The sequence below is a fragment of the Sorex araneus genome, chromosome 1 (assembly GCF_027595985.1).
Source record: "Sorex araneus isolate mSorAra2 chromosome 1, mSorAra2.pri, whole genome shotgun sequence".
Lineage (NCBI taxonomy): Eukaryota > Metazoa > Chordata > Mammalia > Eulipotyphla > Soricidae > Sorex > Sorex araneus.
The window spans coordinates 338,183,080-338,205,558 of NC_073302.1; the positions used below are offsets into that span (position 1 = coordinate 338,183,080).

At 49.7% G+C, this 22,479-nt stretch overlaps 1 protein-coding gene across 3 annotated transcripts in view; it reads right to left on the bottom strand.

Moving 5' to 3' along the window:
• The window catches only part of PLEKHA2 (pleckstrin homology domain containing A2), a 78,294-nt gene extending 57,275 nt beyond the window's left edge, over nt 1–21,019 (bottom strand). The window contains exons 1-4 of one of the 3 annotated variants that reach the window (XM_055130783.1): nt 20,512–21,017; nt 20,074–20,197; nt 19,137–19,364; nt 4,872–5,035 (exon numbers count right to left, since the gene is read on the bottom strand). In XM_055130783.1, coding sequence (XP_054986758.1) covers nt 4,872–5,012 — 141 coding nt within the window. In that variant the 5' untranslated portion in view covers nt 5,013–5,035; nt 19,137–19,364; nt 20,074–20,197; nt 20,512–21,017. Of the gene's footprint in view, nt 1–4,871; nt 5,036–19,136; nt 19,365–20,073; nt 20,198–20,511 lie in introns of all 3 variants that reach the window. The other 2 variants (XM_055130773.1, XM_004606852.2) reach the window with 2 other exon arrangements.
• Between the last annotated feature and the right edge of the window lie 1,460 nt (nt 21,020–22,479).

Below are 22,479 nucleotides of genomic sequence, written 5' to 3' on the forward strand. Positions count from 1 at the left end.
ATTACACGGCGTCTCAGATGGGCAACCTGGCCAAGAGTCTGTGATTTTATATTGTTGGAGCCATTCATTATATCCCTGGGGGTTATCGCTTTCTATAAGTTTGCTGTGTCTGAGCCAAGAAGGAAAGCATACACAGATGTCTGCAGAAAGTACAACTTTATAAAAGATTCTGAAGAGCTCATGCAGGCTGCTGTTTTTCCTGGATGCAAAGCAGCTTGGGAACATAAAGAATTACTCTGGGTCAACTTTCACATAAGTTTGGCCCTGAGCTGTGTTCTTAAACTTAGAAAAACGGGTATTTGGGCTAAGAAGCAGTTTGTCTCATAAATAATCATTACAATTAACTACTATGGTAGGAAAAGGGTGCTAAACTAGATACACTCAGCCACCTAGCCCCAAGAGTCTTACAGCCTCTTCTTTTCAGAGATTACCTGAATATAGGACCTTCTCTTCCCAAGTCAACATTAAAATTACTCTCATAACCAGCAATAACAGCAGGGAAGCTAATGTGCCACAGTCAGAAGCCTGCTGGCCCCACTTTGTTATTATGGAACCACCATGGGAATATTTCTTTTCTGCCTCACCCACTTCACCTTAGAATGAAGATAATAATATCTACCAGCCGATTTGCTGTGCAAATGATATGAAAACTCAGGTTTTTTTTTTTTTTTGATCAGTGCTTTTTATATCTTTAGAACAGTGCTAGGCACAATCCAATAAATGCTCTCTATTTTACAACTCACAAAAATATCCATTGTCAAGGTTAGGATGATTTTGTGGTCATTAATACAATGAAAATGGTGCCAACATCTAAAGAAATCAAATGTTTTGAATTATTGCCATGCCACATTAAGACTTTCCCTTTTTAGGCGCTACCAAAGCCAGCTGCAACCTTGACTTCCGGGAATAATGGAGAATCCAGGAGGGAAAGAAGATGCCTGAACACTCAGAGCTCAGCCCGTAAGAGGCACAGAAGAGTCGCTGCCTGGGAAGCGAGGCCCACCGCAGAGGCAGACCCCAAAATCCCAGCCAGGCGGTGAGGAACAGAATCCAGGGAGTACAGATGCTAAATCAAGAGACAATCAGGTCCAGTCAGGTCAGTATAAGGAAAATCCGACAACTGGCAGCATTCAAGATGCAAAATAACAACAAAATAGTTATTTAAAATCTATTTTTCCTTCTGTACTGGGGGGCAAGCCTGGTAGTGCTCAGGGCTTACTCCTGGCTCTGTGCTCAGAGATCATTCCTAGAAGTGCTCAGGGGGCCATATTGTGGTACTAGGGATCTAACCCAGGTCGGCTACAAACCAGGCAAACCTCTTACCCACTGTACTCTCTCTCTCCGACTTCTGGGGAAATTTAAAAAGTTAAGAAACAAAATGAAAAATTTTAACAAATGAACAATAAAGCAAAAAGCAAAAGAAACTGAAGAAGATGAAGAAAAATGGATAATCCGGGGTGGGGGGCGGCTAAAGATGTTTTTAAAAGGAATAAAGATGCTTTTAAAAGAGAAAAGAGGGCTTGGAACAACAGTACAGCAGGGAGGGTGTTTGCCTTGCATGCAGCCAACCCTGGTTTGAGCCTCAGCCTCCCATATGGCTCCCCCAAGCCCGACAGGGGTAATTCCTAAGTGCAGAGTCAGGGGGAACCCTGAGAATGCTGGGTGTGACCCCCAAGCTAGGGCAGAGGGGCTGGTCCCTCTTCCCCTCTGTCTCAGCAGTCGGAGAGCAGTGCTGACCCGCAGGCATGGCCGTGAAACCATCTGCCCCAGCCCCCCGTGAATGGCCAGCACCCCTTCCCAGTCTTGTTGAGGGAGCACCAGGAGTCTGTGCCCGAACCTCCCTCTTCTCTCCCCAGGGAGCAGATACCGCCCCCAATGCTGTCAAACATAAGCTCAGTTCCTCCAGCCTCAGCTGCCATCTCAGACAGACCGCCCGCTGGGTGCAGGCCTAGGTCAGACTGTCAGCTTGTGACTCTGGGGAGAGCTGCTAAAAACAGCATGAAAATAAAGCTCAAGAACAACAATGTCCCCTGCAAAAATAAAAGTATAAAAGGAAAAAGAGGGGCTGGAGAGAGCGTATAATGGGAAGGCCGAGCCCTGCATGCACTTGACCCTGGCACCACAAAAGGCCCCCTGAGCACCACCAGGAATGATTCCTGAGCACTGGAGTAAGCCCTGGCCCAAACCAAACCTAAACGAAAAGGAAAAGGATCTCCGAGGGTGACACTGGTCCAATGGCCCAGGTTAGCCTTGGCCTTGGCCCAGGTGAAGGAGAGTCCAGCCTCAGGGGAGGCAGCTGGCAAGCACACGGTAGGTTCCCGACATGCAAATACATGTGTGGAGCGTGGCTGGGTAGAAAGCCAGGTGCCGAGCAGGCCGGCAACGGCAACCGTCCAGCGGCGGGAAGTGGATGGAAGCCAGGAAAAGGGAATCAAGTCCAGAAACCATAAGTCACCAGCATGCCCGAAGCCAAGCCTGGGGGACGGTGAAAAGCTGACCACGACCTCTTTTATCTTCAAGGAGCGCCTCGAGTGCTCCCTCCTTTCATGGTCCACCTGCTGACCCAGCTGTGGGCACCTGGGGGATGACCCAGCAGGGCCCCTAACCAAACCCAAACCAGAGCACGGTAAGGCTGCTACTAACGCTCAGTACTTTAATGTAGCAGGAATGGGGCTGGAGCGATAGCACAGCGGGTAGGGCGTTTGTTTCACATGCGGCCGACCCAGGTTCGATTCCCAGCATCTCCTATGGTCCCCTGAGCACCGCCAGTGGTAATTCCTGCACGCAGAGCCAGGAGTAACCCCTGTGCATTGCCGGGTGTGACCCAAAAAGCAAATAAATAAATAAATAAATAATAATAAAACACTGAGTATGTCACAAGGAGAAAAAGTAAAGCAGGTTGGGCACTTGCCTTCTACATAACTGACCCGGGTCAAATCCCTAGCACCTCACGAGTCCCCTGAGCCCCACTAGGAATGATCCCTGAGCACCACTGGGTGTTGCCCAAAAGAAAAAAAGTTTTATCTTTTGAAAACATCTAGAATTTATTTGGCTTTAGAGTTGGAATGTTAATGTTCCATAAAATTTTCGTTACAACATGCCGGTTGAACAAAAGCTTACATTCGGTAAACTGGGAACACCTGTAAAGGCCCAAGAGCCCTCCGTCCCCCTCGGAGAGCTACTAAGAGTATCCCGCCTGAAGGGCAGAGCCTGGCAAGCTACCTGTGGCATACTCAATATGCCAAAAACAGTAACAACGACGGTCCTCATCCTGAAAGAGCCCCCAGTACGCCCCCAATACAGCATCGGGCTACATTAGCACATGACAGGGACGAATGGAGACTTTACTGGCACCTGCTCTAGCAAATCGATGAACAACAGGATAACAGTGATACAATGAATAATAATGATAAAATAAAATAAAGTAGCAGGGATGCAGGGAAAACGTGAGGCATAGTTCTATTTATTGAGGGCTGTCTTTTCTGGAGAAGGCAATTAGCAGAGTGAACCTGAGTAACTGTTTTCCTATCAACAAGGACTTGCTCTCAGCTGTCAAACCCAGAGGAGCAAGGACAAAGGTGCCCAGAGGATCAGTCCCCCAGTGATAAGTTAGAGCTTCAGATCACCTTGTATCCAACTTCAAATCTCAAAGCAGGAATCCAGCCCCCACTGCTCTGCCTTCCCCTCCCCACATCTCTGAACCAGAGCTGGATGTCAGGCCTACACCCATCTCCGCGCCAGCAAGGCTGAGAACCGTGAGTTTGCCTCTCAGGGACCACAGCAACTGGGGCCTTATTCCACCAACCCTCTCCCAGTGGCAAGAAGAAAAGAGCCAGTGGCACTCAGTGCCAGAAAAAAAATAATCAGGGGCGTGGCAATTTTTGGCCAGACCAGTAAGGACTCCAGGAATTCTGGCCATAGCAGTAAAACCTAAAAAAATGCACAAATCTTTGTGCCTGACAAAATGCTACATCTGGCAATATTCTTGCCAAAGTCAAATATTCTATGAGAATCTGCTTTGTTCATTTGTAGCAAGAGTGTTAGAAGTAGGCGACCTTAAAAAGTCCCGAGCATGGGCCAGAAAAGTGGTACTCTGCTCAGGGTGCCTGCCGTGCACACAGCTGATCTGGGCTAAATCCCCCACGTCCTGTATGCGGGGCCTCCCCAAGCCACACCAGGAGTTCAAACCTGAGCACAGAGTCAGGATTAAGCCCTGAGAACAACTGGGTGTGACCCCAAACCAAAAAAACAACAAGAGAATCACCATCAGGGCAGGGAGCGAGCTCAAAGGGCCGGAGCATGAGCTTTGCACACCTGAGAGCCAGGTCCCCTCCCTGGCATGGGAAGGAGCACTGCCGGGAGCAGCTGCCAAGCAACAAACCAAGAGTGGTCCCTGAGCACGACCAGAGGTGACCCAAATACGGGGGGCAGTCACCTTCCAGCTAGGGTGCCGACTCCTTGGTGCAGGAGCCCCACAAGCCCACATCTGCCCAGCTCAGGGAAGCAGGTCACATTCTCTGCTGGGGAGTGGCCCAGACTGGAAGAGCAGGAGTGACCATGAGGTCGCAGCGAGCCAGGCCTCGAGAGGGGAGCCAGCCTGGCCTGCCTCTGGGTGACTTCGGTAAGTGTCAGAGAAAAGACACTGGCTCCACAGGGTAGGGGAGACTGAGTGGCTTTCTCTTCTCCTCAAGTTAAGAAGGAGAGAGCCCGCAGGTCAGGAGAGAGATCGAGGGTAGCTCCTGCGCACGTGCTCGCTCACTGGCCAGCAGGATGAGGAGACGGAGGCAAGACGGAGCCCCTGAGGTTCATCCCAGGTATGTTCCCCCCAGGCAATGCCAGGCTGCCCGGTGACCATCCTTGCAGCATCTCACCTGGGGGTTGTCCATGTACCAGAGAAGGCAGTTGGCCTGGGTATCCAGAATAAAGTATCTCCGCAGAAATTTGCCACTGTTCTCATTCTCCTCGATGTCCAGAAACCCACAGATTCGGTTCTGCCTGTCCACATAAGGCATTCCTGGGCCCTGCTCACATCACCCTACGGAACAAGAGGAAGAGGTCAGTGAGAAGGAGGCCAAGCGCATCTGCCTCCAGACCCATAGGAAACTCGCTCTGGCATGCCTCCCGCCGAGAGAGGCCGGCGCCTTCCCTCCTCAGCCTCCATCCCCAGCATCAAGTATTCCAACCAATCAGCCCCTGGAAACCTCCGTCAGTGCTATTCAGAGAGCAGTCATCAAAATCCACTAGCACGTGGCTAATTTTCTGAGGTTCTTTAATATGCCAGGCAGAGGATTAGGCAATTTTACACACACAGAGAATGCAAGCCTCGACTTTGCGTCAGAGCTCTGCGCTCCAATTCCAGGCCCGGTCACTTCGCAATTACATGACCACAAACAATGAGTTCCACAAACCTCAATTTCTGAAGGCGTAAAATAGGGCTAATAATGGTCCCGACACTCCAGAAGGTCCTGGTGGGAACAAAGTGCTGTGCACACATATTGGACTTCATAAACACTATGCAGGCATTATTATTACTCTTCACAGAAGCCTTGGAAAATCAGCCATAACCCACTTTTATGCACAGGGAAACTAACCCAGAAAGAATGCACGCTCTGGCTCAAATACCCGGGTGAAACTCTGCCAGGAATTCGGTTATAAAGAGGAGCCTTTCCAGATCCCTGAAGGGACCAAATAATGAAATCTCAGCAGCTCCTGGGACTGTCACGGGGCCACATCTCTCAAGCCCAGCACGATTCCGTCCACTTCACTTTTACTTAGGAATTTCTTGTCACTAGAAGTTGGATGGATCTGAAGGAAATCGCCAACCCTGAGGAGACCCCAGAAGAGGGTCTCTGGTGATGAGAAGCAAGCTGTGTTCTCGAACCATGCCATGCCCCTCACCCGGCTCCTCACAATTTTCCTCTGAAGGGTCAAAGCAAAGGGAAGGAGCTCTCATCTCCTCCCCAACACTGACAGACACCTTCCAACAACCACTGCACCAGGAGACACAACACATGCCGAAGTAGGAAAAGGTCCCAGAAGGTTCTGAGAACTCCAGCACATGGGACTCACACACCAGCCACCGTGATCCTTAATCTCCAACTAGGCAAAAAGAGATGCTGGCGATGGGCCAGCCTCCCAGGCTCAACAAACAAGAACTGAGATGCCACGTCCTAGGCTTTCCAGCCCCAAAGAAAGTCTTTGGCAGGAAGCTGCATTCCCAAGAGACAAGGTTAATTCTAAGGGTCCCAATGGCAGAGTGGTCTGTTCTTTCCCACCCCACCGAGGTCCTTGCAGTATTGAAAGGCTGCCCTAAAAATATAACTGTGTCCCACCCAAGAACGCCAGTGAGAAGCGGATCCCCTGGATTCCAGAGGGTTCTGTGAGGTGGGAAAGGAATTGGGCAAGGGGATGGTTACTTGCTGGGTACGGGGTGGGAGACAGATAGAAGAGGCCGGGAAACAACAAAGACAAAGCAACACAGCCAGGAAGGAAGTAGAAGAAGCAGAAGCAAAAGAGGTAATGGAGGAATACAAAGTGGACACGGATGTGTAGAAAGGCAGGACACAAGGAAGTAAGAGCAGGGGAAGTGGGGGGGGGGGGGCAGGCTGGGGAGAAACCACAGGGCGCAGCAGCTCCAGAGGCCCTGCAGACAGCCCTTGCCCTGGGTGCTTTCCCTCCTTCGCCCAGGACTAAGTTTTCAGCTCAGCTTCAGCTTCAGAGCAGGCAAGTGTGAGCTCCGGAAAAGGAAGGAGCCTGGCACAAGCCAAGAGTTAGAAACTCAGGCACAGGAGAAACTTTCGTCTTCCAGCCAACGCTGGGTTAAGGACGGAGGGTAGCGAGGAGGAAGCAAATTCCTGCTAAGGATGCAGCAACTCTGCGTCGGGCACGGGAAAAGGGTGCCCAGGCTCCACGCTGAGTGTGCACATTTGTCAGGTCAGTAGAAGTTAGTTCCCCAGAAGACAGCTGGTTCCTTTGATGCCCGTCCAGCCACTGAGACAGAATTTCTAAGGGCTTTAGGACTGTGGCCACTCTTGGGCCATCTCTAGGAAAAAGCAGTTTCCACTGCAGTGGAAACTCCAGTCAACTGTCTCTGGATGGAGTGGGACACCAGGGCATCCATCTTAATCCTGGCTTTCCAAACATTCCACTCTTAGCCTACAGGATTAAACTCAGCGCCTCTTCCTCTGGTCAATGGCAAGAGAAAGCACTTTCTACAGCTCTCCACAGGGGCTTTCACTGATTGACCTGGGGCAGGGAGCTTGGCGGGAGGCGGGTCCTCCTCTGATGGATCCAGAGAGGACCGTCTCGTACCAAAAGGAGCAACAATAAAAAGACTTCATGCGGCATCTGACTGTGGGTCTAGAGAGGACTCAGGATGAAAATGCCTCAGATGTCCTGGAAAGCAGCTGAGTCACAGAGCTCAAGAACGTGGGAGGCAGAATGGAGCATTATATGGCATCACGAGCAAACACGGTCATAGCTCTGTGACCCAGTCAGAAGCCACACAAAAGACAGTATGCAAAAGACAAATCTGAGCTCTTAGTCTTGACCCTTTTCATCTATATATTCTACAACACAATGGCTGCTACAGTTTGTACACCAAGTGGGTTGCCCCAAACCCCCAAACTCCTCTCCCTGACTCCTCAACTCTGCTGCACAATCGGCTTCCACGCCTCCACAGACTCCTCTTTTTCCCAGGCCTTCCTCTCACCTATGCCCTGCGCAGGCTCTGCCAAACACTGGAAAGAGATGAAGAAAGAAGGTGCCACCAGTGGTTAGCTGGGCTGTGGCAGGAGGAAGTTGCATGTTGGGAAACTAGCTCAGAGGGCTGGAGACAGCTTGGCGGTAGGAGCCCCAGGTTCAAGCGCCACCGGGAGCAGCCTCCAAGCCCTGAGCGAGGCGTAATCCCTGGTCACTGCCTCGAGAGCCCCCAAACAAAAAGTACATGCCAGGGAGCCAGTACAATGGTCGGGTGAATACCCGGCATGTGCCAGACCCAAGTTCATTCCCTGTAGCATATGGTCCCCCAGTGTCACGGAGTGCGGCCCTGAAGGCCCCCAGCACCAGTGTGGTGGCCTGGGTATCCCTGGTCCCAAATGGCCCAAGCGACATCTCATTCTTGGGCCCTTGTCTTCAACCACAAGCCCAGTTCAGTAAGAACTGCCATTGTAATAGTCCAGCAGGTAGGAAACCTGCTGTGCATGTGGCTGCCCTGGGTTTGATCCCCAGCACTCTATACGTCCCCCAAGCCCACCAGGAGTAAGCTCTGAGCACTGCTAGATGTGGCCCCCAAAAAGAAAAATGAATCATCAGTAGGGATTCTGGTCCACTTAGGAGTCCCTAAGACAAAAAAGTAAGTAAATTATAGAAAACTAAGCAAGAAAAACCAAAACATATACATACACAGACTGTCTTCCCAAATTCCCTGTTTAGACAAGGCAAAGCATTATAATGGCTTCTTTCCAACTTCAAACACCCCGGCAGTTAAATATAGACATACATATTATTAACTTTTTAGAGGAGCCACACCCATCCGTGTTTGGGGGCAAGGACAGAGCCACATCCTGAGATGTGGTGTCGGAGGCTCACCGGGCTCCCACCAACGGTGCTGGGGAGCGGGGAACATGTTAGCGGGGATCACTCTCCACCTGTGAACACGTCAGGCATATTCCAAGCACCTGGGCCCCACACTCAGCCCTCCAGTGATTTGAACCTGTGTCCTGACTCTCTAAGATGGCTTGTTATCTTCAGTTTCCCTTGGGGGTGCTTCCCCAGAGGTGTGACAGGGGCGGAAACTCCCCGACCCTGAAACCTCACTGCCGCCCCAGTTCCCCAACATGAAACTACTGGGAGGAAGATGAGACAAGTAGCTGGACCCAAGAATTCTACCTCCTGCCCATGCACCCCATCGAAGACGCTGTCCCCTGCTCTCTAGCCTGTCCCTTCCCCTTCTGCACACACCCCAACAAGCAGTTTCCTGGCCTCAGCACGTGGCTCCCCAAGAACACACACTCTTCATGCAGGAAGGGATCTTGGTCTTACCTACTCTGCACCCCATCTTTTTATTTTATTTTTAATAATGTAAGTTTTATATTTTATATGTAAATATTATATATACAATATACATTATATAATTTTATATATTTTATATTTATATGTAAATGTAATGTTTGATTTTTAATAATTATTAGAATAAAATTTAATAATTTTATTCAGCCATTGATTAAGCTGATTGAATTGGGCATGAACTCCATATTACTTTTTTTTATTCTATTCTGAATGTTAACTTTATTTTATTATTTTATTGTTATATTCCCCCCCTTTTTTTGATTCACCGTGAGATACAGCTACACCCCATTTTTTCAAGGTATGCCAAACCTCTCGGTGTTTGGCTTTCAGTGCAAAAAATCACAATCTAACAATGCTGGCATTACTGGCATTAAAAAAAAAAAACCTCTCTAGCCAACTGTTTTTACTCTTGCATGCTTTTTCATGCCCCTATTCACATAATTGGCCTTTAAATTTTTGTAAATTATATCATAAACATGTTTTGTGTTGCCACATAGTCTTTTATTCTTCAGATTGCATAACATTGCTGGACTTAGTTTACCATCATTAACATTTTTCACTTACTAATATCAGATTTCTCACTGCTGTGGAAATAATGCACAAATGTATATCTTTATTCCCTGGTTCTTCTTTTATAAGGAAACAACATAAATTCCAAGTAATACTATAACTAGATCATAGGTTTTATATGGAAACAGCATAAAGTCCAAGTAATAATATAATTAGATCATTGTTTTCTAAAAAAATATGTCATATGTTTGCATTGCAACCTGTGACATGCCGTTATCATCAATATAATTTGGGGATGGGGGCAGCTCCCAAGTGTTGAAGAGGTCAGAGGTACCACCTGTGACTCTTATCCAACCCGTTAGTGATTCAATGCTATGGCTTGAAGATGAGAGGTTGCTGTGTCCTGTGTGAACGGTGCGGATTACTGGGGCCACCCTGATGGGGCTTAGGGACACTAGCTGGGAGAGGGGGTGCCTTCAGGACTACACCTGATGCCGTTCGGTGACCAAGCCAGGGCTGCACACAAGACATGCCCCATAAACCCTATACTTCCTCTCCAGACCCCATCACTGTAATCTTATGTACACTGAAAAATCTCAATATTTTAAACTATTTCAAGTTTCAAATATATAATGATACCTCATAAGGACTAAGGTGGAATATTTTTCACATTTTCATATTTCATCACCCTACTTGACTCTGTTAAATGTGTATCACAAGTAGAGGCCAAAAACATGGTATAGAGCTTAAGGTTCTTGCCTTGAATCTATAGCCCACACTCCCCCCAAAAAAAATTTATGCGCATATTCAGTCTTATATCTTGTTTCTCTCCCTATCTTTTTTCTTCCCCTCTCTCTCTGTAACAAACATGCTTATAGAACCCAAAGTAATTCAAACCAAATAATGCATAAATAAATGAAAAGAAAAAGAGGGACATTTTGTAAGATGCACATTTCTCAGTATATAAACAGTGAAAGTGAAAGTTTGAGAAAGAAATTATATTCACATGAAGTTTTCTGTTAGCAACAGAAAATGAGTTCAATGTCAATGAAACTGATATTTCTAGTCAATATTTGTCAACTGATTACACAAAATTCATAAGAAAAGTAAATCAATAAGTAAATGGCCACTCCCTCTGAATAACATGAGGGCACTGGGGGGACCCTGTCCAAAATATCTCCTCTACTGCCCATTTAATTATCTTTTTGTTTGTTTTTTGTTTTGGGGGAGGACTCTGACATCACTGGTTCTGTGGTCAATGATATCCCCTGGTGGGCCTTGGAGAACCATTTGGAATGCCGAAGATGAACCCAAACTGACCAAGTACAAGGCAAGTATCTTCCCCACTACACTATTGAGCTGACCCTCTACTGCCCATTTCACTACCTGAGTGGGAGAGATTCAAGACAAAAATAAAATTGGCCCCTAGGAACTGAGGCAATGGATACTTTTATCAGGCTCATTAATATATAAGACATTTGGGAACAAAATCTTAAGAAAATAAGTGATGCACCAGTGGGAGACAGAGGCATTTAGAGGGGTTAAAAGCTAGACAGAAGATTGCTGCTTAAAACAAATATCAGCTACTTGAAAATTTTCCCTAGTATTCTTAGTACACCGGGGATAAAAATCTAAATCTTTTTGGAAAGCAATTTGGCAATATATAACAAGAGCGTTAAAAATGTTCATACCCTTTGATCTAGTAATTCTACTTCTAAGGATTCCATCCGAGTAGATAAAGATACAAATAAAGATTAAAATAAAAGGATACTAACTATAATTTTTATAAAAAGAAAACTGGAAATGCTCTGAATATCTCAATTATTAAAGAATGAATAAATAAAACCATGGAACATCCATATAGGGAAACGTTCTACAATTATTGAATGATGAAACTTTCCAGTAATAGTTAAACAAATTGGGGGGCAGAAGGTGGGGTGCTGTCCTTGCACATGGCCAACCCCGTTTCAATCCCGAGAAACACACATGGTTTTTCAAGCCCCGTCAGAAGTAAAACCTCAAATGTAGAGTCTGGAGTAAGCCCTGAGCACCACTGGATGTGACCCCAAAACTAAAACAAAACAAAAAACCAAATCTGGAAGAAACCAACCATATAAAGTAGCTCGGCCTTTTTTTGGGGGGGGGTTGGGGGAGAGTTGGGCCATGCCCAGTGGTGCTCAAGAGCACTGCTATGGCTCTGTGCTTTGGGGTTGTGGGGGTCTCTTCCCATAGTTTTGGGGGACTATGAAGTGTCAGGGATTGAACCTGGGCCACCTGTGTACAAACCTGCACTTAGCCCTTTGACTTTCCTGTCCAGTCCATGAGTGATTTCCTCAAGGCATGTTATGATTTATTTTATAATCTTATTTCAATCTTCTAAATGCTATTTTTAGAATTCTATATTGAACAGAAAAAGACTGACATACAGATACAATATTTGTAAAAACTATATAGGTTTTGTTGTTTTTATTTTGCTTTTTGGGTCATACCTGGCGATACACAGGGGTTACTCCTGGCTTTGCACTCAGGAATTACCCCTGGCGGTGCTCAGGGGACCATATGGGATGCTGGGAATTGAACCTGAGTCAGCCGAGTGCAAGGCAAACGCCCTACCCGCTGTGCTATCTCTCCAGGCCCCAAAACCATATAGGTTTTGACTGAATTTTATCATTCATACAGGTTCCTTATTTTCCAAATATTTCACAGAGAATGTGTTATTCCGTTTAACAAAAGACAAGTCTATTTAACTCCATTCACCAATACCCATCCCTAGTTTATAGGTACTGAAGCTGAGAATATTTTTTTAGTTTACTAAACAAAAACTGCTATGTTATGAATCAGTGGGGATATCTTTGTTTGTTTCAAAATCTTGAATCTATTAGAACAGTCTCCCACACACAGTAATCGCTGATGCGCCAGGAACCTGCCACCAGGACCCTGAACCCTCCGCTGTCTGCGTGGGTTTCTTCCTATTGTTCTTCCTTTGACAAAGGCCCATTCCTTCCCCTGCAGGTTCATTTCCTGACTTTCTGGTCCTTATAAGCGGAGCCCTAACTTTTGGACTGGTTGAATATTCACAATCAAGTTGTCACCCAAATTCTTCTACTGACAGTTCTGAGCTACCCCAGACTCAGAGATTCAGAAAACAAAACAGGGGCCCTGACAAGAAGCCCCAGTAAAATTGTCTTTCTTGAAACCTCTGGGAGACAGAGTTGACATTTATTTGCCTCTATTATGGGGCTGACAGCACAGCGGGTAGAGCGTTTGCTTTGCATGCAGCCGACCTGGGTTTGATTCCTCTGACTCTCTCGGAGAGCCCGGCAAGCTACCGAGAGTATCCCACCCGCCGGCAGAATCTGGCAAGCTACCCGTGGCATATTCGATATGCCAAAAACAGTAACAAGTCTCACAATGGAGACTTTACTGGTGCCCGCTCGAGCAAATCCATGAGCAACAGGATGACAGTGACAGTGATTGTGGGGCCACACCCAGTGGTGTGAGGGGGTTGGGGGCAGGGAGAGATGGGGGGACTCATGGTGCTGGGGGTCAAAACCCGAACCTTGAACATGATGCTATTAAGTCATCAAGTCTGGGTTTGCTCGGTACGTGTCTTTCTGTGGGCAGGGGTGTGGTCTGCTTTGGTTTGTTTGTGAGCCTGGCAGTGCTCAGAGGCTGCTCATGAGCTTATCGAGCCAGATTGTCTCCTGGGATGCAACATTAGGCTTCCCCCTGCGCCTCCTGCCTGTGAAGTGTGCACTCCAGCTTCCAGGGCAACTTCTCTAGCCTCATGTTGTACAGCTAGAACTGTAAGATCACTGACGCCTTTTGAAGACAGAACAGAACGAGCAAGGGCGATTTCATCTGCCTGACCAGCCGACACTTTTGAGGTAAATAAAAGTTAAAGAAAGTGATAACAGAAACAAAGCCTTATATGGTATTGGCCCCATGATGAAATCATTATTATAACCATGAGAGTTTAAAAAAATGACAAAACCAATCACTTTAGCTCTGTGCTGGCAGCACGGGAAATGGCAGGGATTTTTGCTTCAAGGGAAGGGGGAAGGGAATAGGGGATGCTCTGCATGGAGGAGCCCGGAGTTCGATTCCTGGTACTGCATGATCTCCTGAGCATGGCTAGAAATTCATCCCCCACACACTACCCAACCCCCCCACAGCACAGAGCAAGGAACAACCCCCACCTCCAAAGCACTCCCAGTTGTGACCTTCAACACTTCCCCCACCCCAAAAAAACTAACAGGAAATATTTTCTTGGTATACAGCAGGGACACTGCCTTACTTCTCATCCAGGAAAGAGAAGCAGCAGTGGTAAGTGGGAGAGTGGTGATCAAGAGGAATGCTCACAGGAAACTGCCTAGCCTCTACAGGAGAAAGTTTGTCAGGAAATGACATTAGGGGTCTCAGAGAGACCCAGACGACAGCAGGCAGGAAGTGGGGTGTGGAGGGTCAGAGCAATCCTTCAGCTACTGCTGGAATAGCCTGGGCCACTTCACAGCATGTTCATGGAAGCTTAACGCATAGTGTCTGGAGAGGCGTGGGGAGCCGCAGCACTGCCAAGCGCCCAGAGGACACCACAAAGACAAGCACAGCTTTGCAGAGAAAGACCCAGAGCCGAATCCCTGGTGAGGAGGGGAGCATCTATTTCCTTGGCGTGAGGGGCGGGGAAGTGTTGGGGGGTCACAAACTATTGTGGAATTTAAAACGATCAGAAGAGCAAATTCCAAAAAGTGGACAGAAGAATAATGTGAGAGAGAAGGCCCTGTACTGGGAACAGATTCCCAAAGGGAGCGCCAGCCCAGGGAGAGGAATGTAAACAGCTACAGAATGTCAAGTTTAAGAAAAGCTGATCAGGAAGAAAGGGAGGGAGGGAGGGAGGGAGGGAGGGAGGGAAGGAGGGAGGGAGGGAGGGAGGAAGGAAGGAAGGAAGGAAGGAAGGAAGGAAGGAAGGAAGGAAGGAAGGAAGGAAGGAAGGAAGGAAGGAAGGAAGGAAGGAAGGAAGGAAGGAAGGAAGGAAGGAAGGAAGGAAGGAAGGAAGGAGAGGGGGAAGTTGAAGGGGAGGGAAAGGAAGGTAAGGAAGGGCAGGAAAGGGTTAGAGAGGAGACTGGAGGGGAAAGGAGATTCTCCACTGGATCCTAGCAATCTGACAGGAAGGCAAGAGACACTAAAGAAGGAATCTGGGGGCTGGAGTGATAGTACAGCGGGTAGGTGTTTGCCTTGCACGCGGCCGACCGGGTTCAATTCCCAGCATCCCATATGGTCCCCCTAGCACTGCCAGGAGTAAGTCCTGAGTGCATGAGCCAGGAGTAACCCCTGTGAATCGTCCGGTGTGACTCAAAAAAGCAAAAAAAAAAAGAGGGAACCTGTGCCTTTCTGGGCTCAGAGCCACGTGGAAACTACTCCCAGCTCTATGCTTGGGAATTACCCTCTGCAAGTGCATAGGGGACCACGTGGTTCCAGGAATTCAACTGGGAAGCTGCACATAAGCCAACACTTTAACCCTTGTATGATCTCTCTGGGCCTTAAAAAAAGAATTTTTAAAGGGGAATATGTCGGGGGAGTAGCAGGAGAAACCAAGCATTAATACCACTGAAATTCAGTTGCCCAAAACAACAAACCAGTTGTTGACACTCATGACCTCTGTAAACAGCAGAGCAAACGTGGCTGTTGGAATCATTCAAATGCTCCCAGTTAGAAGACACAGCGACTTCCATTTCACCATTCAGCTCCCTAAAAACAGCCACACAAGCATCCTGGGGCTTTATTCATCTTTCTTTTTAATTAAAGAGCCATGATTTACAAAGCTACTGATAGTCGAGTTGTAAGCATACAATAATTCAACACCAGTCCATCCACCAGCATCAACTTCCCTCCACTCGTGTTCCCATTCTTATCATGATTTTAAATCTTGACCATTTCATACACTACAACATCGTCAGGGCACATATGCTGCCCAAGCCTATGTGCTGCTGACACCCACATGGCCGAGCGCATGTGGTGTGAAAGCACATGTGTCGCCCGCATCTCCCCTCCTGAGATGTGTACTTTCATGCTAATGAAACTTTCGTGTCTAATGCTGGGGTGTGTGTAGGGGCTCTCTCTGCCCTTGGAGAAACCTGAGTTCTCTCTTGAGCATGTTACTCTCTCTCTCTCACTCTCTCCCACTCAAAAAATCCTCCAAATAATGTCTATTTACTTAAAAAAAATTGTCAGTAGAAGAATAAAAAGGAAATATTATTTCTGCCTCCCAGCCTTTTTTTTTTTTTAAGTGTGAGGGCAACATGTAAGTGGCCTTTGGGTGTCTGTTTAAAAGCATGATCTCACATCTCTAAGCTTAGGGAAAAGGGCTGGGTTTAGCAAGGAGAACACGCAGGTGACAGTTACTGGACAAAACACACCATTGAAAGGGGTGAGGGTGCTAGTTTCAGTTACGCATCAGTGCTGAGGAGTGAAGTAAAAGGAACTGGGCTTTATTGCCCCTCTCCAGAGCTCTGGCAGGCCTACTTCCTCATTTCCACAACAGACAGCGATCCTCCAAAAAGCTACTTCAATGGCCGCAGCAATGAGTGACATGAAATGATATGTGGACAGTACTGAAGAGGAGGTCGATAACAAGAGCAAACGGGTGTGTGTGGGGCGGCGTGGGTGTGAGTGTGTGTGTAATGCTTAACAAGTAGTTCTCTGAGAAGTATTACTGCCACAGCACTGCCTGAAAGTGGACCCAAGCGCCCTGCTACTAAAGTAAGAACAAGCAGTTGGGGGACTAGAGCAAGAAGACAGCGGGAGGGCACTTGCCTTGCACATGCCCATGTTGGGCTCCATCAGCAGCACCCTAGACGGTCCCCCAGCCCCACAGGAGTGATCCCTGAGCACAGAGCCAAAAGTGAGCCCTGAGCACCATGGGTATAGCCGAAGACCAAAAGTCAAAAAGGACCATAGAGATAGTACAACAGTGTGGGTACTTGCCTTGCACATGGCCATACAAGTTCGATTCTCTGCACCCTATGTGGTCCCCCCAAGTCCTAACAGCAATGCTCCCAAAGCTACAGAATCAGGAGTAAGCCCTGAGCATAACTGGATGTGCAGCCCCCCACCACAAAAAAAAAAAAAAAAAAACTCTCAGAACACTCAAGAGGGAGCAACGGGAAGGCCACGACACTGCAGTCATCATTAAGAAGGGCACATGGTTCTTTCTTCTCCAGTGATCATCACATTTTACATTTCTAAAATTCTCCAAGAGATTCCCAAAAATGAAAAACCAAGACTAGTGGAGAGACAGTCCAGGGGTCAGCTGGTACAGGCAGACAGCAAAGCCCGGGTCAGTCTACACACCCGGGACCACACACCATCCACAGAACACCACCAGGCGTGGCCACAAAACCTGAGAGCCTGTCTCGACTCCACCCGGAGAGCGAAGAAGCCAGACATGCCCATCAGGTTCCGAGGGCAGCCACTGGAGCTGTGCTCAGCTCTTTCCATGGAGGGACTGTCACACAGAGTCACCCTGCAAGCAGACGGCAAATGTGAGCCCTCACACAAAGGGCAGCACACCCGACTCTCGGCTCTCAAACCGTAGTGTCTCTCAGGAAGCCTCTTGCTCTCTGCTCAGAAAACACACCCAGGCCACTGATAAGAGTTCGACGGGCCTGAGCCATGCAGAAACGGCTTGCTCTGGCACTGCACCGTCTCCCCCACACCGCCAGGAACAAGAGAGAGAGAGAGAAAGGCAGAGTGTGTGCCCAAAGCTTTTTGCACACACTGAGCAGTGGCAAGAGTTTCTGTCCCTCCAGGGCTGGACATCCTCAGTGGGAGCCTTTACTGCTTTACAAATCACTTCAATCGAATGGGGTCAGGTCAGAGAAAGGGTTTTCAGCTGGAAGATAAGTTAAAAGGCTTAAGAGCAGGCAGCAGGGGGAGGGAGGACAGAGTAAGCCACGATAAGAATAACGTCAACCGGGTTTTTGGAGTCCAGCCCTATAGGCCACTACACACCACCCAGGGGAACCCACCGTGGGGAGGCAGGGAGAGGCAGGAACACCAGCCCCACCCTCTCCCACCCTCATCTCCTCTCCTTGTCAGTTCTCTGTCTCAAGAGTTGGACAGGGGCTGGAGCAATAACAAAGCAGGGAGGGCATTTGCTTTGCAGGAGGCCAACCCAGGTTCGATTCCCAGTATCCCATATGGTCCCCCGAGCACCAATAGGAGTAATTCCTGAGAGCAGAGCCAGGAGTAACCCCTGAGCATCGCCAGGTGTGACCCAAAAAGAAGAAAAAAAAGAGTTGGACAGAGTTAGGCTTCTTCTCTCCCAGAGGCTGTCACAGAATATTTGCTCTGGTTTCTTCCTTTCCGAAGCCTACCAGATTAGACGGGAAATAGAAGAAAGTAAGGTGACCCAAACTGCTCAGGGTGGGAGGGGGTGGGAGGGTGGTGGCAGGCAGGGATAGCCCTGAGTTCCAAATATCAGCACCAAGAGCCTCTTCGAGCTCTGGGACTCTATTGGCCAGAGCAAGTGGCACCACTGCGTGCCTAAATCAGCAGGGGCATTCTCCCTGCAGTGTGGTCCACAGCAAGATCTAATTTTAGGCCGCCAGTCTTTTTACAGGAACATCACCCACTTGTCCACCTGCCCCACAAAGAGGACAGGAAATCAACAAGTGACAGCTGTTCACACACAAAGACCGCGCTCCTGTTGCTTACGTCTTTCCAGTGTCCCGGCACACAGTGACAAGCTGGCACCAGGGCTGCTCAGTGAGGCCCAGACTGTGCCTCGTTTGCCCTGCCCACCTTTGCAGAATCTCTCCATAGGTAAGCTCCAGCCCAAACCTGATGCCTTCAGCATTTCTCTAGGTCTTGGCAATCTTTTTAACTTTATTTTTAACTTCAACTGAGCTACTCAGCTCACTGTGATGGCATGAGGGGATTTGCAGGCTTTAACTTCCTTTTGCACAAGAGAGAAGAAAGCACCTACAAGGTAACAGAAGCATCTACAAACATTCCACCAATCCCAGATGTTTTCCAAGTCATTACTTAGCTAGAACTGCGCTCAGAGTGCCACAGAACCTGGGAGAGAAGTTGTTACAGACAGGTGAAAAGAGACTTGGGGTCCCAAGGCAATACCCCAAGTCAATGACTCAGGGACGAGCTTAGCGAATCAAATTTTTATAGGGGTGGGGCTGGAGCAATAGCACAGCGGGTAGGGCGTTTGCCTTGCACAAGGTCAACCCGGGTTCGATTCCCAGCATCCCATTTGGTCCCCTGAGCACCGCCAGGGGTGATTCTTGAGTGCAGCCAGGAGTAAACCCTGTGCATCGCCAGGTGTGACCCAAAAAGCAAAAAAAAAAAAAAAAAAAAAAAAAATTTATAGGTGGGTGTACTGCCACACAGCTCTTTGCCTCGTGCATCTGGACATCTGCAGATAATGAATGTGCTTGCAGTTATTAGTCCACTCGTCCAACAAATATTTACTTAGCACCTAGTGAGTGTCAGGCTTGGGGCTGCCACAGACCACACATTAGCCCTTCGCTCTAGCAGAAGTCACTTGCCTTCAATGGCATCTAAAGGAGAGGCTTGTTTCTGGGATGATGATGCTGGCGCTCTTTGAAGGCTGCTCCTCCACACAGACCAGATCTCTATTCTAGTTATCTCTTCGCGCTGCTCCTCCTAGGCACCCCTGCAGTCTCCTCCCTCAGACTGGAAGCTCCGTGAGGGAGAGGAGGCAGTCTGTTCAGCACTGTGTTTCACAGTAGCCGACAAAAGTCCACGATACACACCTGAAACAGCAAGCAAAGACTTCTATTCTTCAAGGGTCTTCACAGTTTCTGAAGGCTTTGCCACCATATGTGTGATGGCATTCCAGAAAGTCAGGAATGGGGGACAGGAAGGAAGGAAGGAAGGAAGGAAGGAAGGAAGGAAGGAAGGAAGGAAGGAAGGAAGGAAGGAAGGAAGGAAGGAAGGAAGGAAGGAAGGAAGGAAGGAAGGGAGAAGAAAAGAAAGAAAGAAAGAAAGAAAGAAAGAAAGAAAGAAAGAAAGAAAGAAAGAAAGAAAGAAAGAAAGAAAGAAAGAAAGAAAGAAAGAAAGAAAGAAAGAAAGAAAGAAAGAAAGAAAGAGAATAACCTATGCGTGCAAGCTGGGAACTTGCAAAGTTCCAAAGTGCAACCACAGACCCCTGAGTACTGCCACGGGCCATAGCTGACATCTCAGAAGAATGCTCCCCCCTCTTGAGGGAAGTACTGGGAGAAGGAACCCGGGAGGAGACGGGAGGGGGGCGGGGTGGGGGCAGAAAGGGAGGGAGAGAGGGCCACACCCGGCGATGCTCTGGGGTCACTCCTGGCTCTGCACTCAGGAATTACTCCTCTCAGTTCTGGGGGACCCTATATAATGCTGGGGATCGAACCCCTGGCAAACGCCCTCCCCGCAGTGCTCCGTGGCTCGGCCGCACACGCTTGCGCGTACCCGCAGCCAGGAGGAAGGAACTCTTACCGTGCAAGGCCCAGGAGGAGCTGAGATGAGCGAGGCCCTAAGCGGAGCGCGCCCCTGCCCCGCCTCCTCTCCGGACATGCCTGGACACTTTTCCTCCCTACAAGGCGTCTTTTTCCCTTTCCTCCTTATTAATAGAAAGAAAACGCTGAGGGAATAGCCGCCTTCAGATCGAGGGCCGAGAGGGACGCAAGGAAGGTGAGGAAGAAGTCCGGGAGGGCGCAGGAGGCGGCCAGTTCCCCTCCGGCTCCTTCCCCAATTTGGCACCGAACTTGCATGTCCAAACCGTTCCCTTCCAGTCCCCGGGGGCGCCTGGAGCTCCGGGGCGCAGGGGGAAAAGTCTCCCGGGGGGGCCGACTGCGGGGCCCCGGAGCCCAGTGTCCGGAGCCGCTCCCGGGGACGGTCCCCGCGCGGTGCCCGCCGCCCCCGCGCCCCACTTACCCCGAGGTGCAGCGGCAGGGCCTGGGGCCGAGCGGGCTCCCCGCGGGCTGCAGGCGCCTCCGGGGCCCCGGGACCCCCGGGCTGGAGCCGATCGGAGCCGCCCCGCCGCGTCTGCGGCTCTTTTTTCCGGGTTAATTACGTCTCGCATTAAGGCAAAGCCAGCCCCGGATGTGAGTACAATGCTCTGGAGCCCGCGGGGGAGGAGAGGGGTGCCGGGGCGGGGCGGCCCGCAGGTGGGGTCCCCGACGCCGCGCCCCGCAGCAGGTGTCAGCGCGCGCGCCTCGCCCGGCCTCCCGGGGCCCCACCTAGCAGCCCCCTAGATCGGCGCTGCCCCCGGGGGAGCTGCGGGCTCGGGGAACGTGTCCAGAGCGCAGCCCGGACGCCCGCCGTGGCCCCGACGCCCCCCGCGCACTGGGAAACGGGCAGCAGGCGGCGAGTCCGCAGGGCCGGTCGGAGGGCAGCGGCCTCCCCGCCCGGCCCGGCTCCCCGGCCCCGCGAGGAAACCGAGGCAGCCCAGCGAGGTTCCGGGCTCGGTTCCGGCAGGTTCTGGGGCCCGCCTCCCACGTGGGCAGACAGGGGAACGCGCAGGAAGGCGGACGTGCATCTCGGACCCGGGCGCACACGCGCGCCTGCAAACTCGGGGGGAGATCCGGGACCCGGGGTGGGGGTGGGGGGGAAGGGGCCGAGAACGGGAGAGACGCTGCCCGACGCTCCCGCAGAAACGGGATGTTCGCAGGGGCAGAGCCGCATCCACTGGGGGTGTCGGGGTGGGGGTCTGACTGATGAGGACCCCCCAGAACCCGAGCTCCCAAAGCCCGGACAGTGGGGGGCAGGAGAGGAGCCAGAAGGGCAGGAGACAGGCGCAACCCTCGCACGCAGCCCGAAACAGCGGTGATGAAACCGCCCGCTTCCTCTTCCATCCTGAGTGCTGAAGTAGCAAGGAGCCAGCCGCCACCAGGTGTGAAACAAGGACCCTTTGCCTTAGAACATTTTGCTGTGAAGAAGAAAAGCCGGACGCGGGAGGCGGGAAACACACATTTTCTTCGAAATAAATATACATAGGATTTTGAGTTTTGGTTTTTGTGCAGGGAGATTTTTTTTTCATCACCCATCAGTTCCCGCCAATGACATGCTCTCTAGAACCAGACAAACCGCGGTTTGAATCCCCGGCCCCCAGCCTCTCAGCTTTGGTTCCTGGACAAGCTGCTTAACATTTCCTGCCTCCTTTCGGCCACTGGGTGACCATAAAGAGTAAATGAATCAACATTTGAAAATGTTTAGGTCCTGAGCAGGGAACATGAAGTAGGTGCTCGGTAAATGTTTTTCAATTTAAAACTAGGTTATCGTTTGCCCAATGAAGGGGAACAAAATTCCAGCTCTAAGAATATTTTATAAATAACCCAAAGTGAAAGTGAGGGTTTCCAGTATGATCAAGGAGATGGGAGTCTCAGATTTTATGGCATGGTTCATAGAGCCCATCCAACCCCACTCTCTGGGGAGCTTGCCTGGGACAGTCACAGACCTCAAGGACCCCCTAAGCGCTCTGGGTGTGGGTACCTCAGAGCAAAAAGGAGCCAACGCCTTGGGTCTCCTTGACAAGACACAAGTGTCACTCAAAGGCTAACCTTCCTGAGAATGCCCAAGAGATGAAGCCGAGAGTTCTGTCAGCCTTTGGAGTGACAAGACCAAGACCCCTTTCTGGGGGAGGGGGCGCATTCTCAGAAAAAAAAATCAAACAGCTCTGAAATGGGCGCAGTTTGACTCCAGTGAGAAAGAGGCCAAAAGGTGTTGAACTGAGAGGAAGCTCATGATCACCTTGGATTATTTCCAGAGCCGTCTCCCTTCTCGCTGTATCTGCCCAGGCGAGGCTCAGCTGTGTGTGTCTTGTCTTGCTCCTACTTCCTAATCCCTGGATATCTGACTGCTATTTCTGAGGTCACACCACCCCTTCGGTCAGCTCCACAAAGC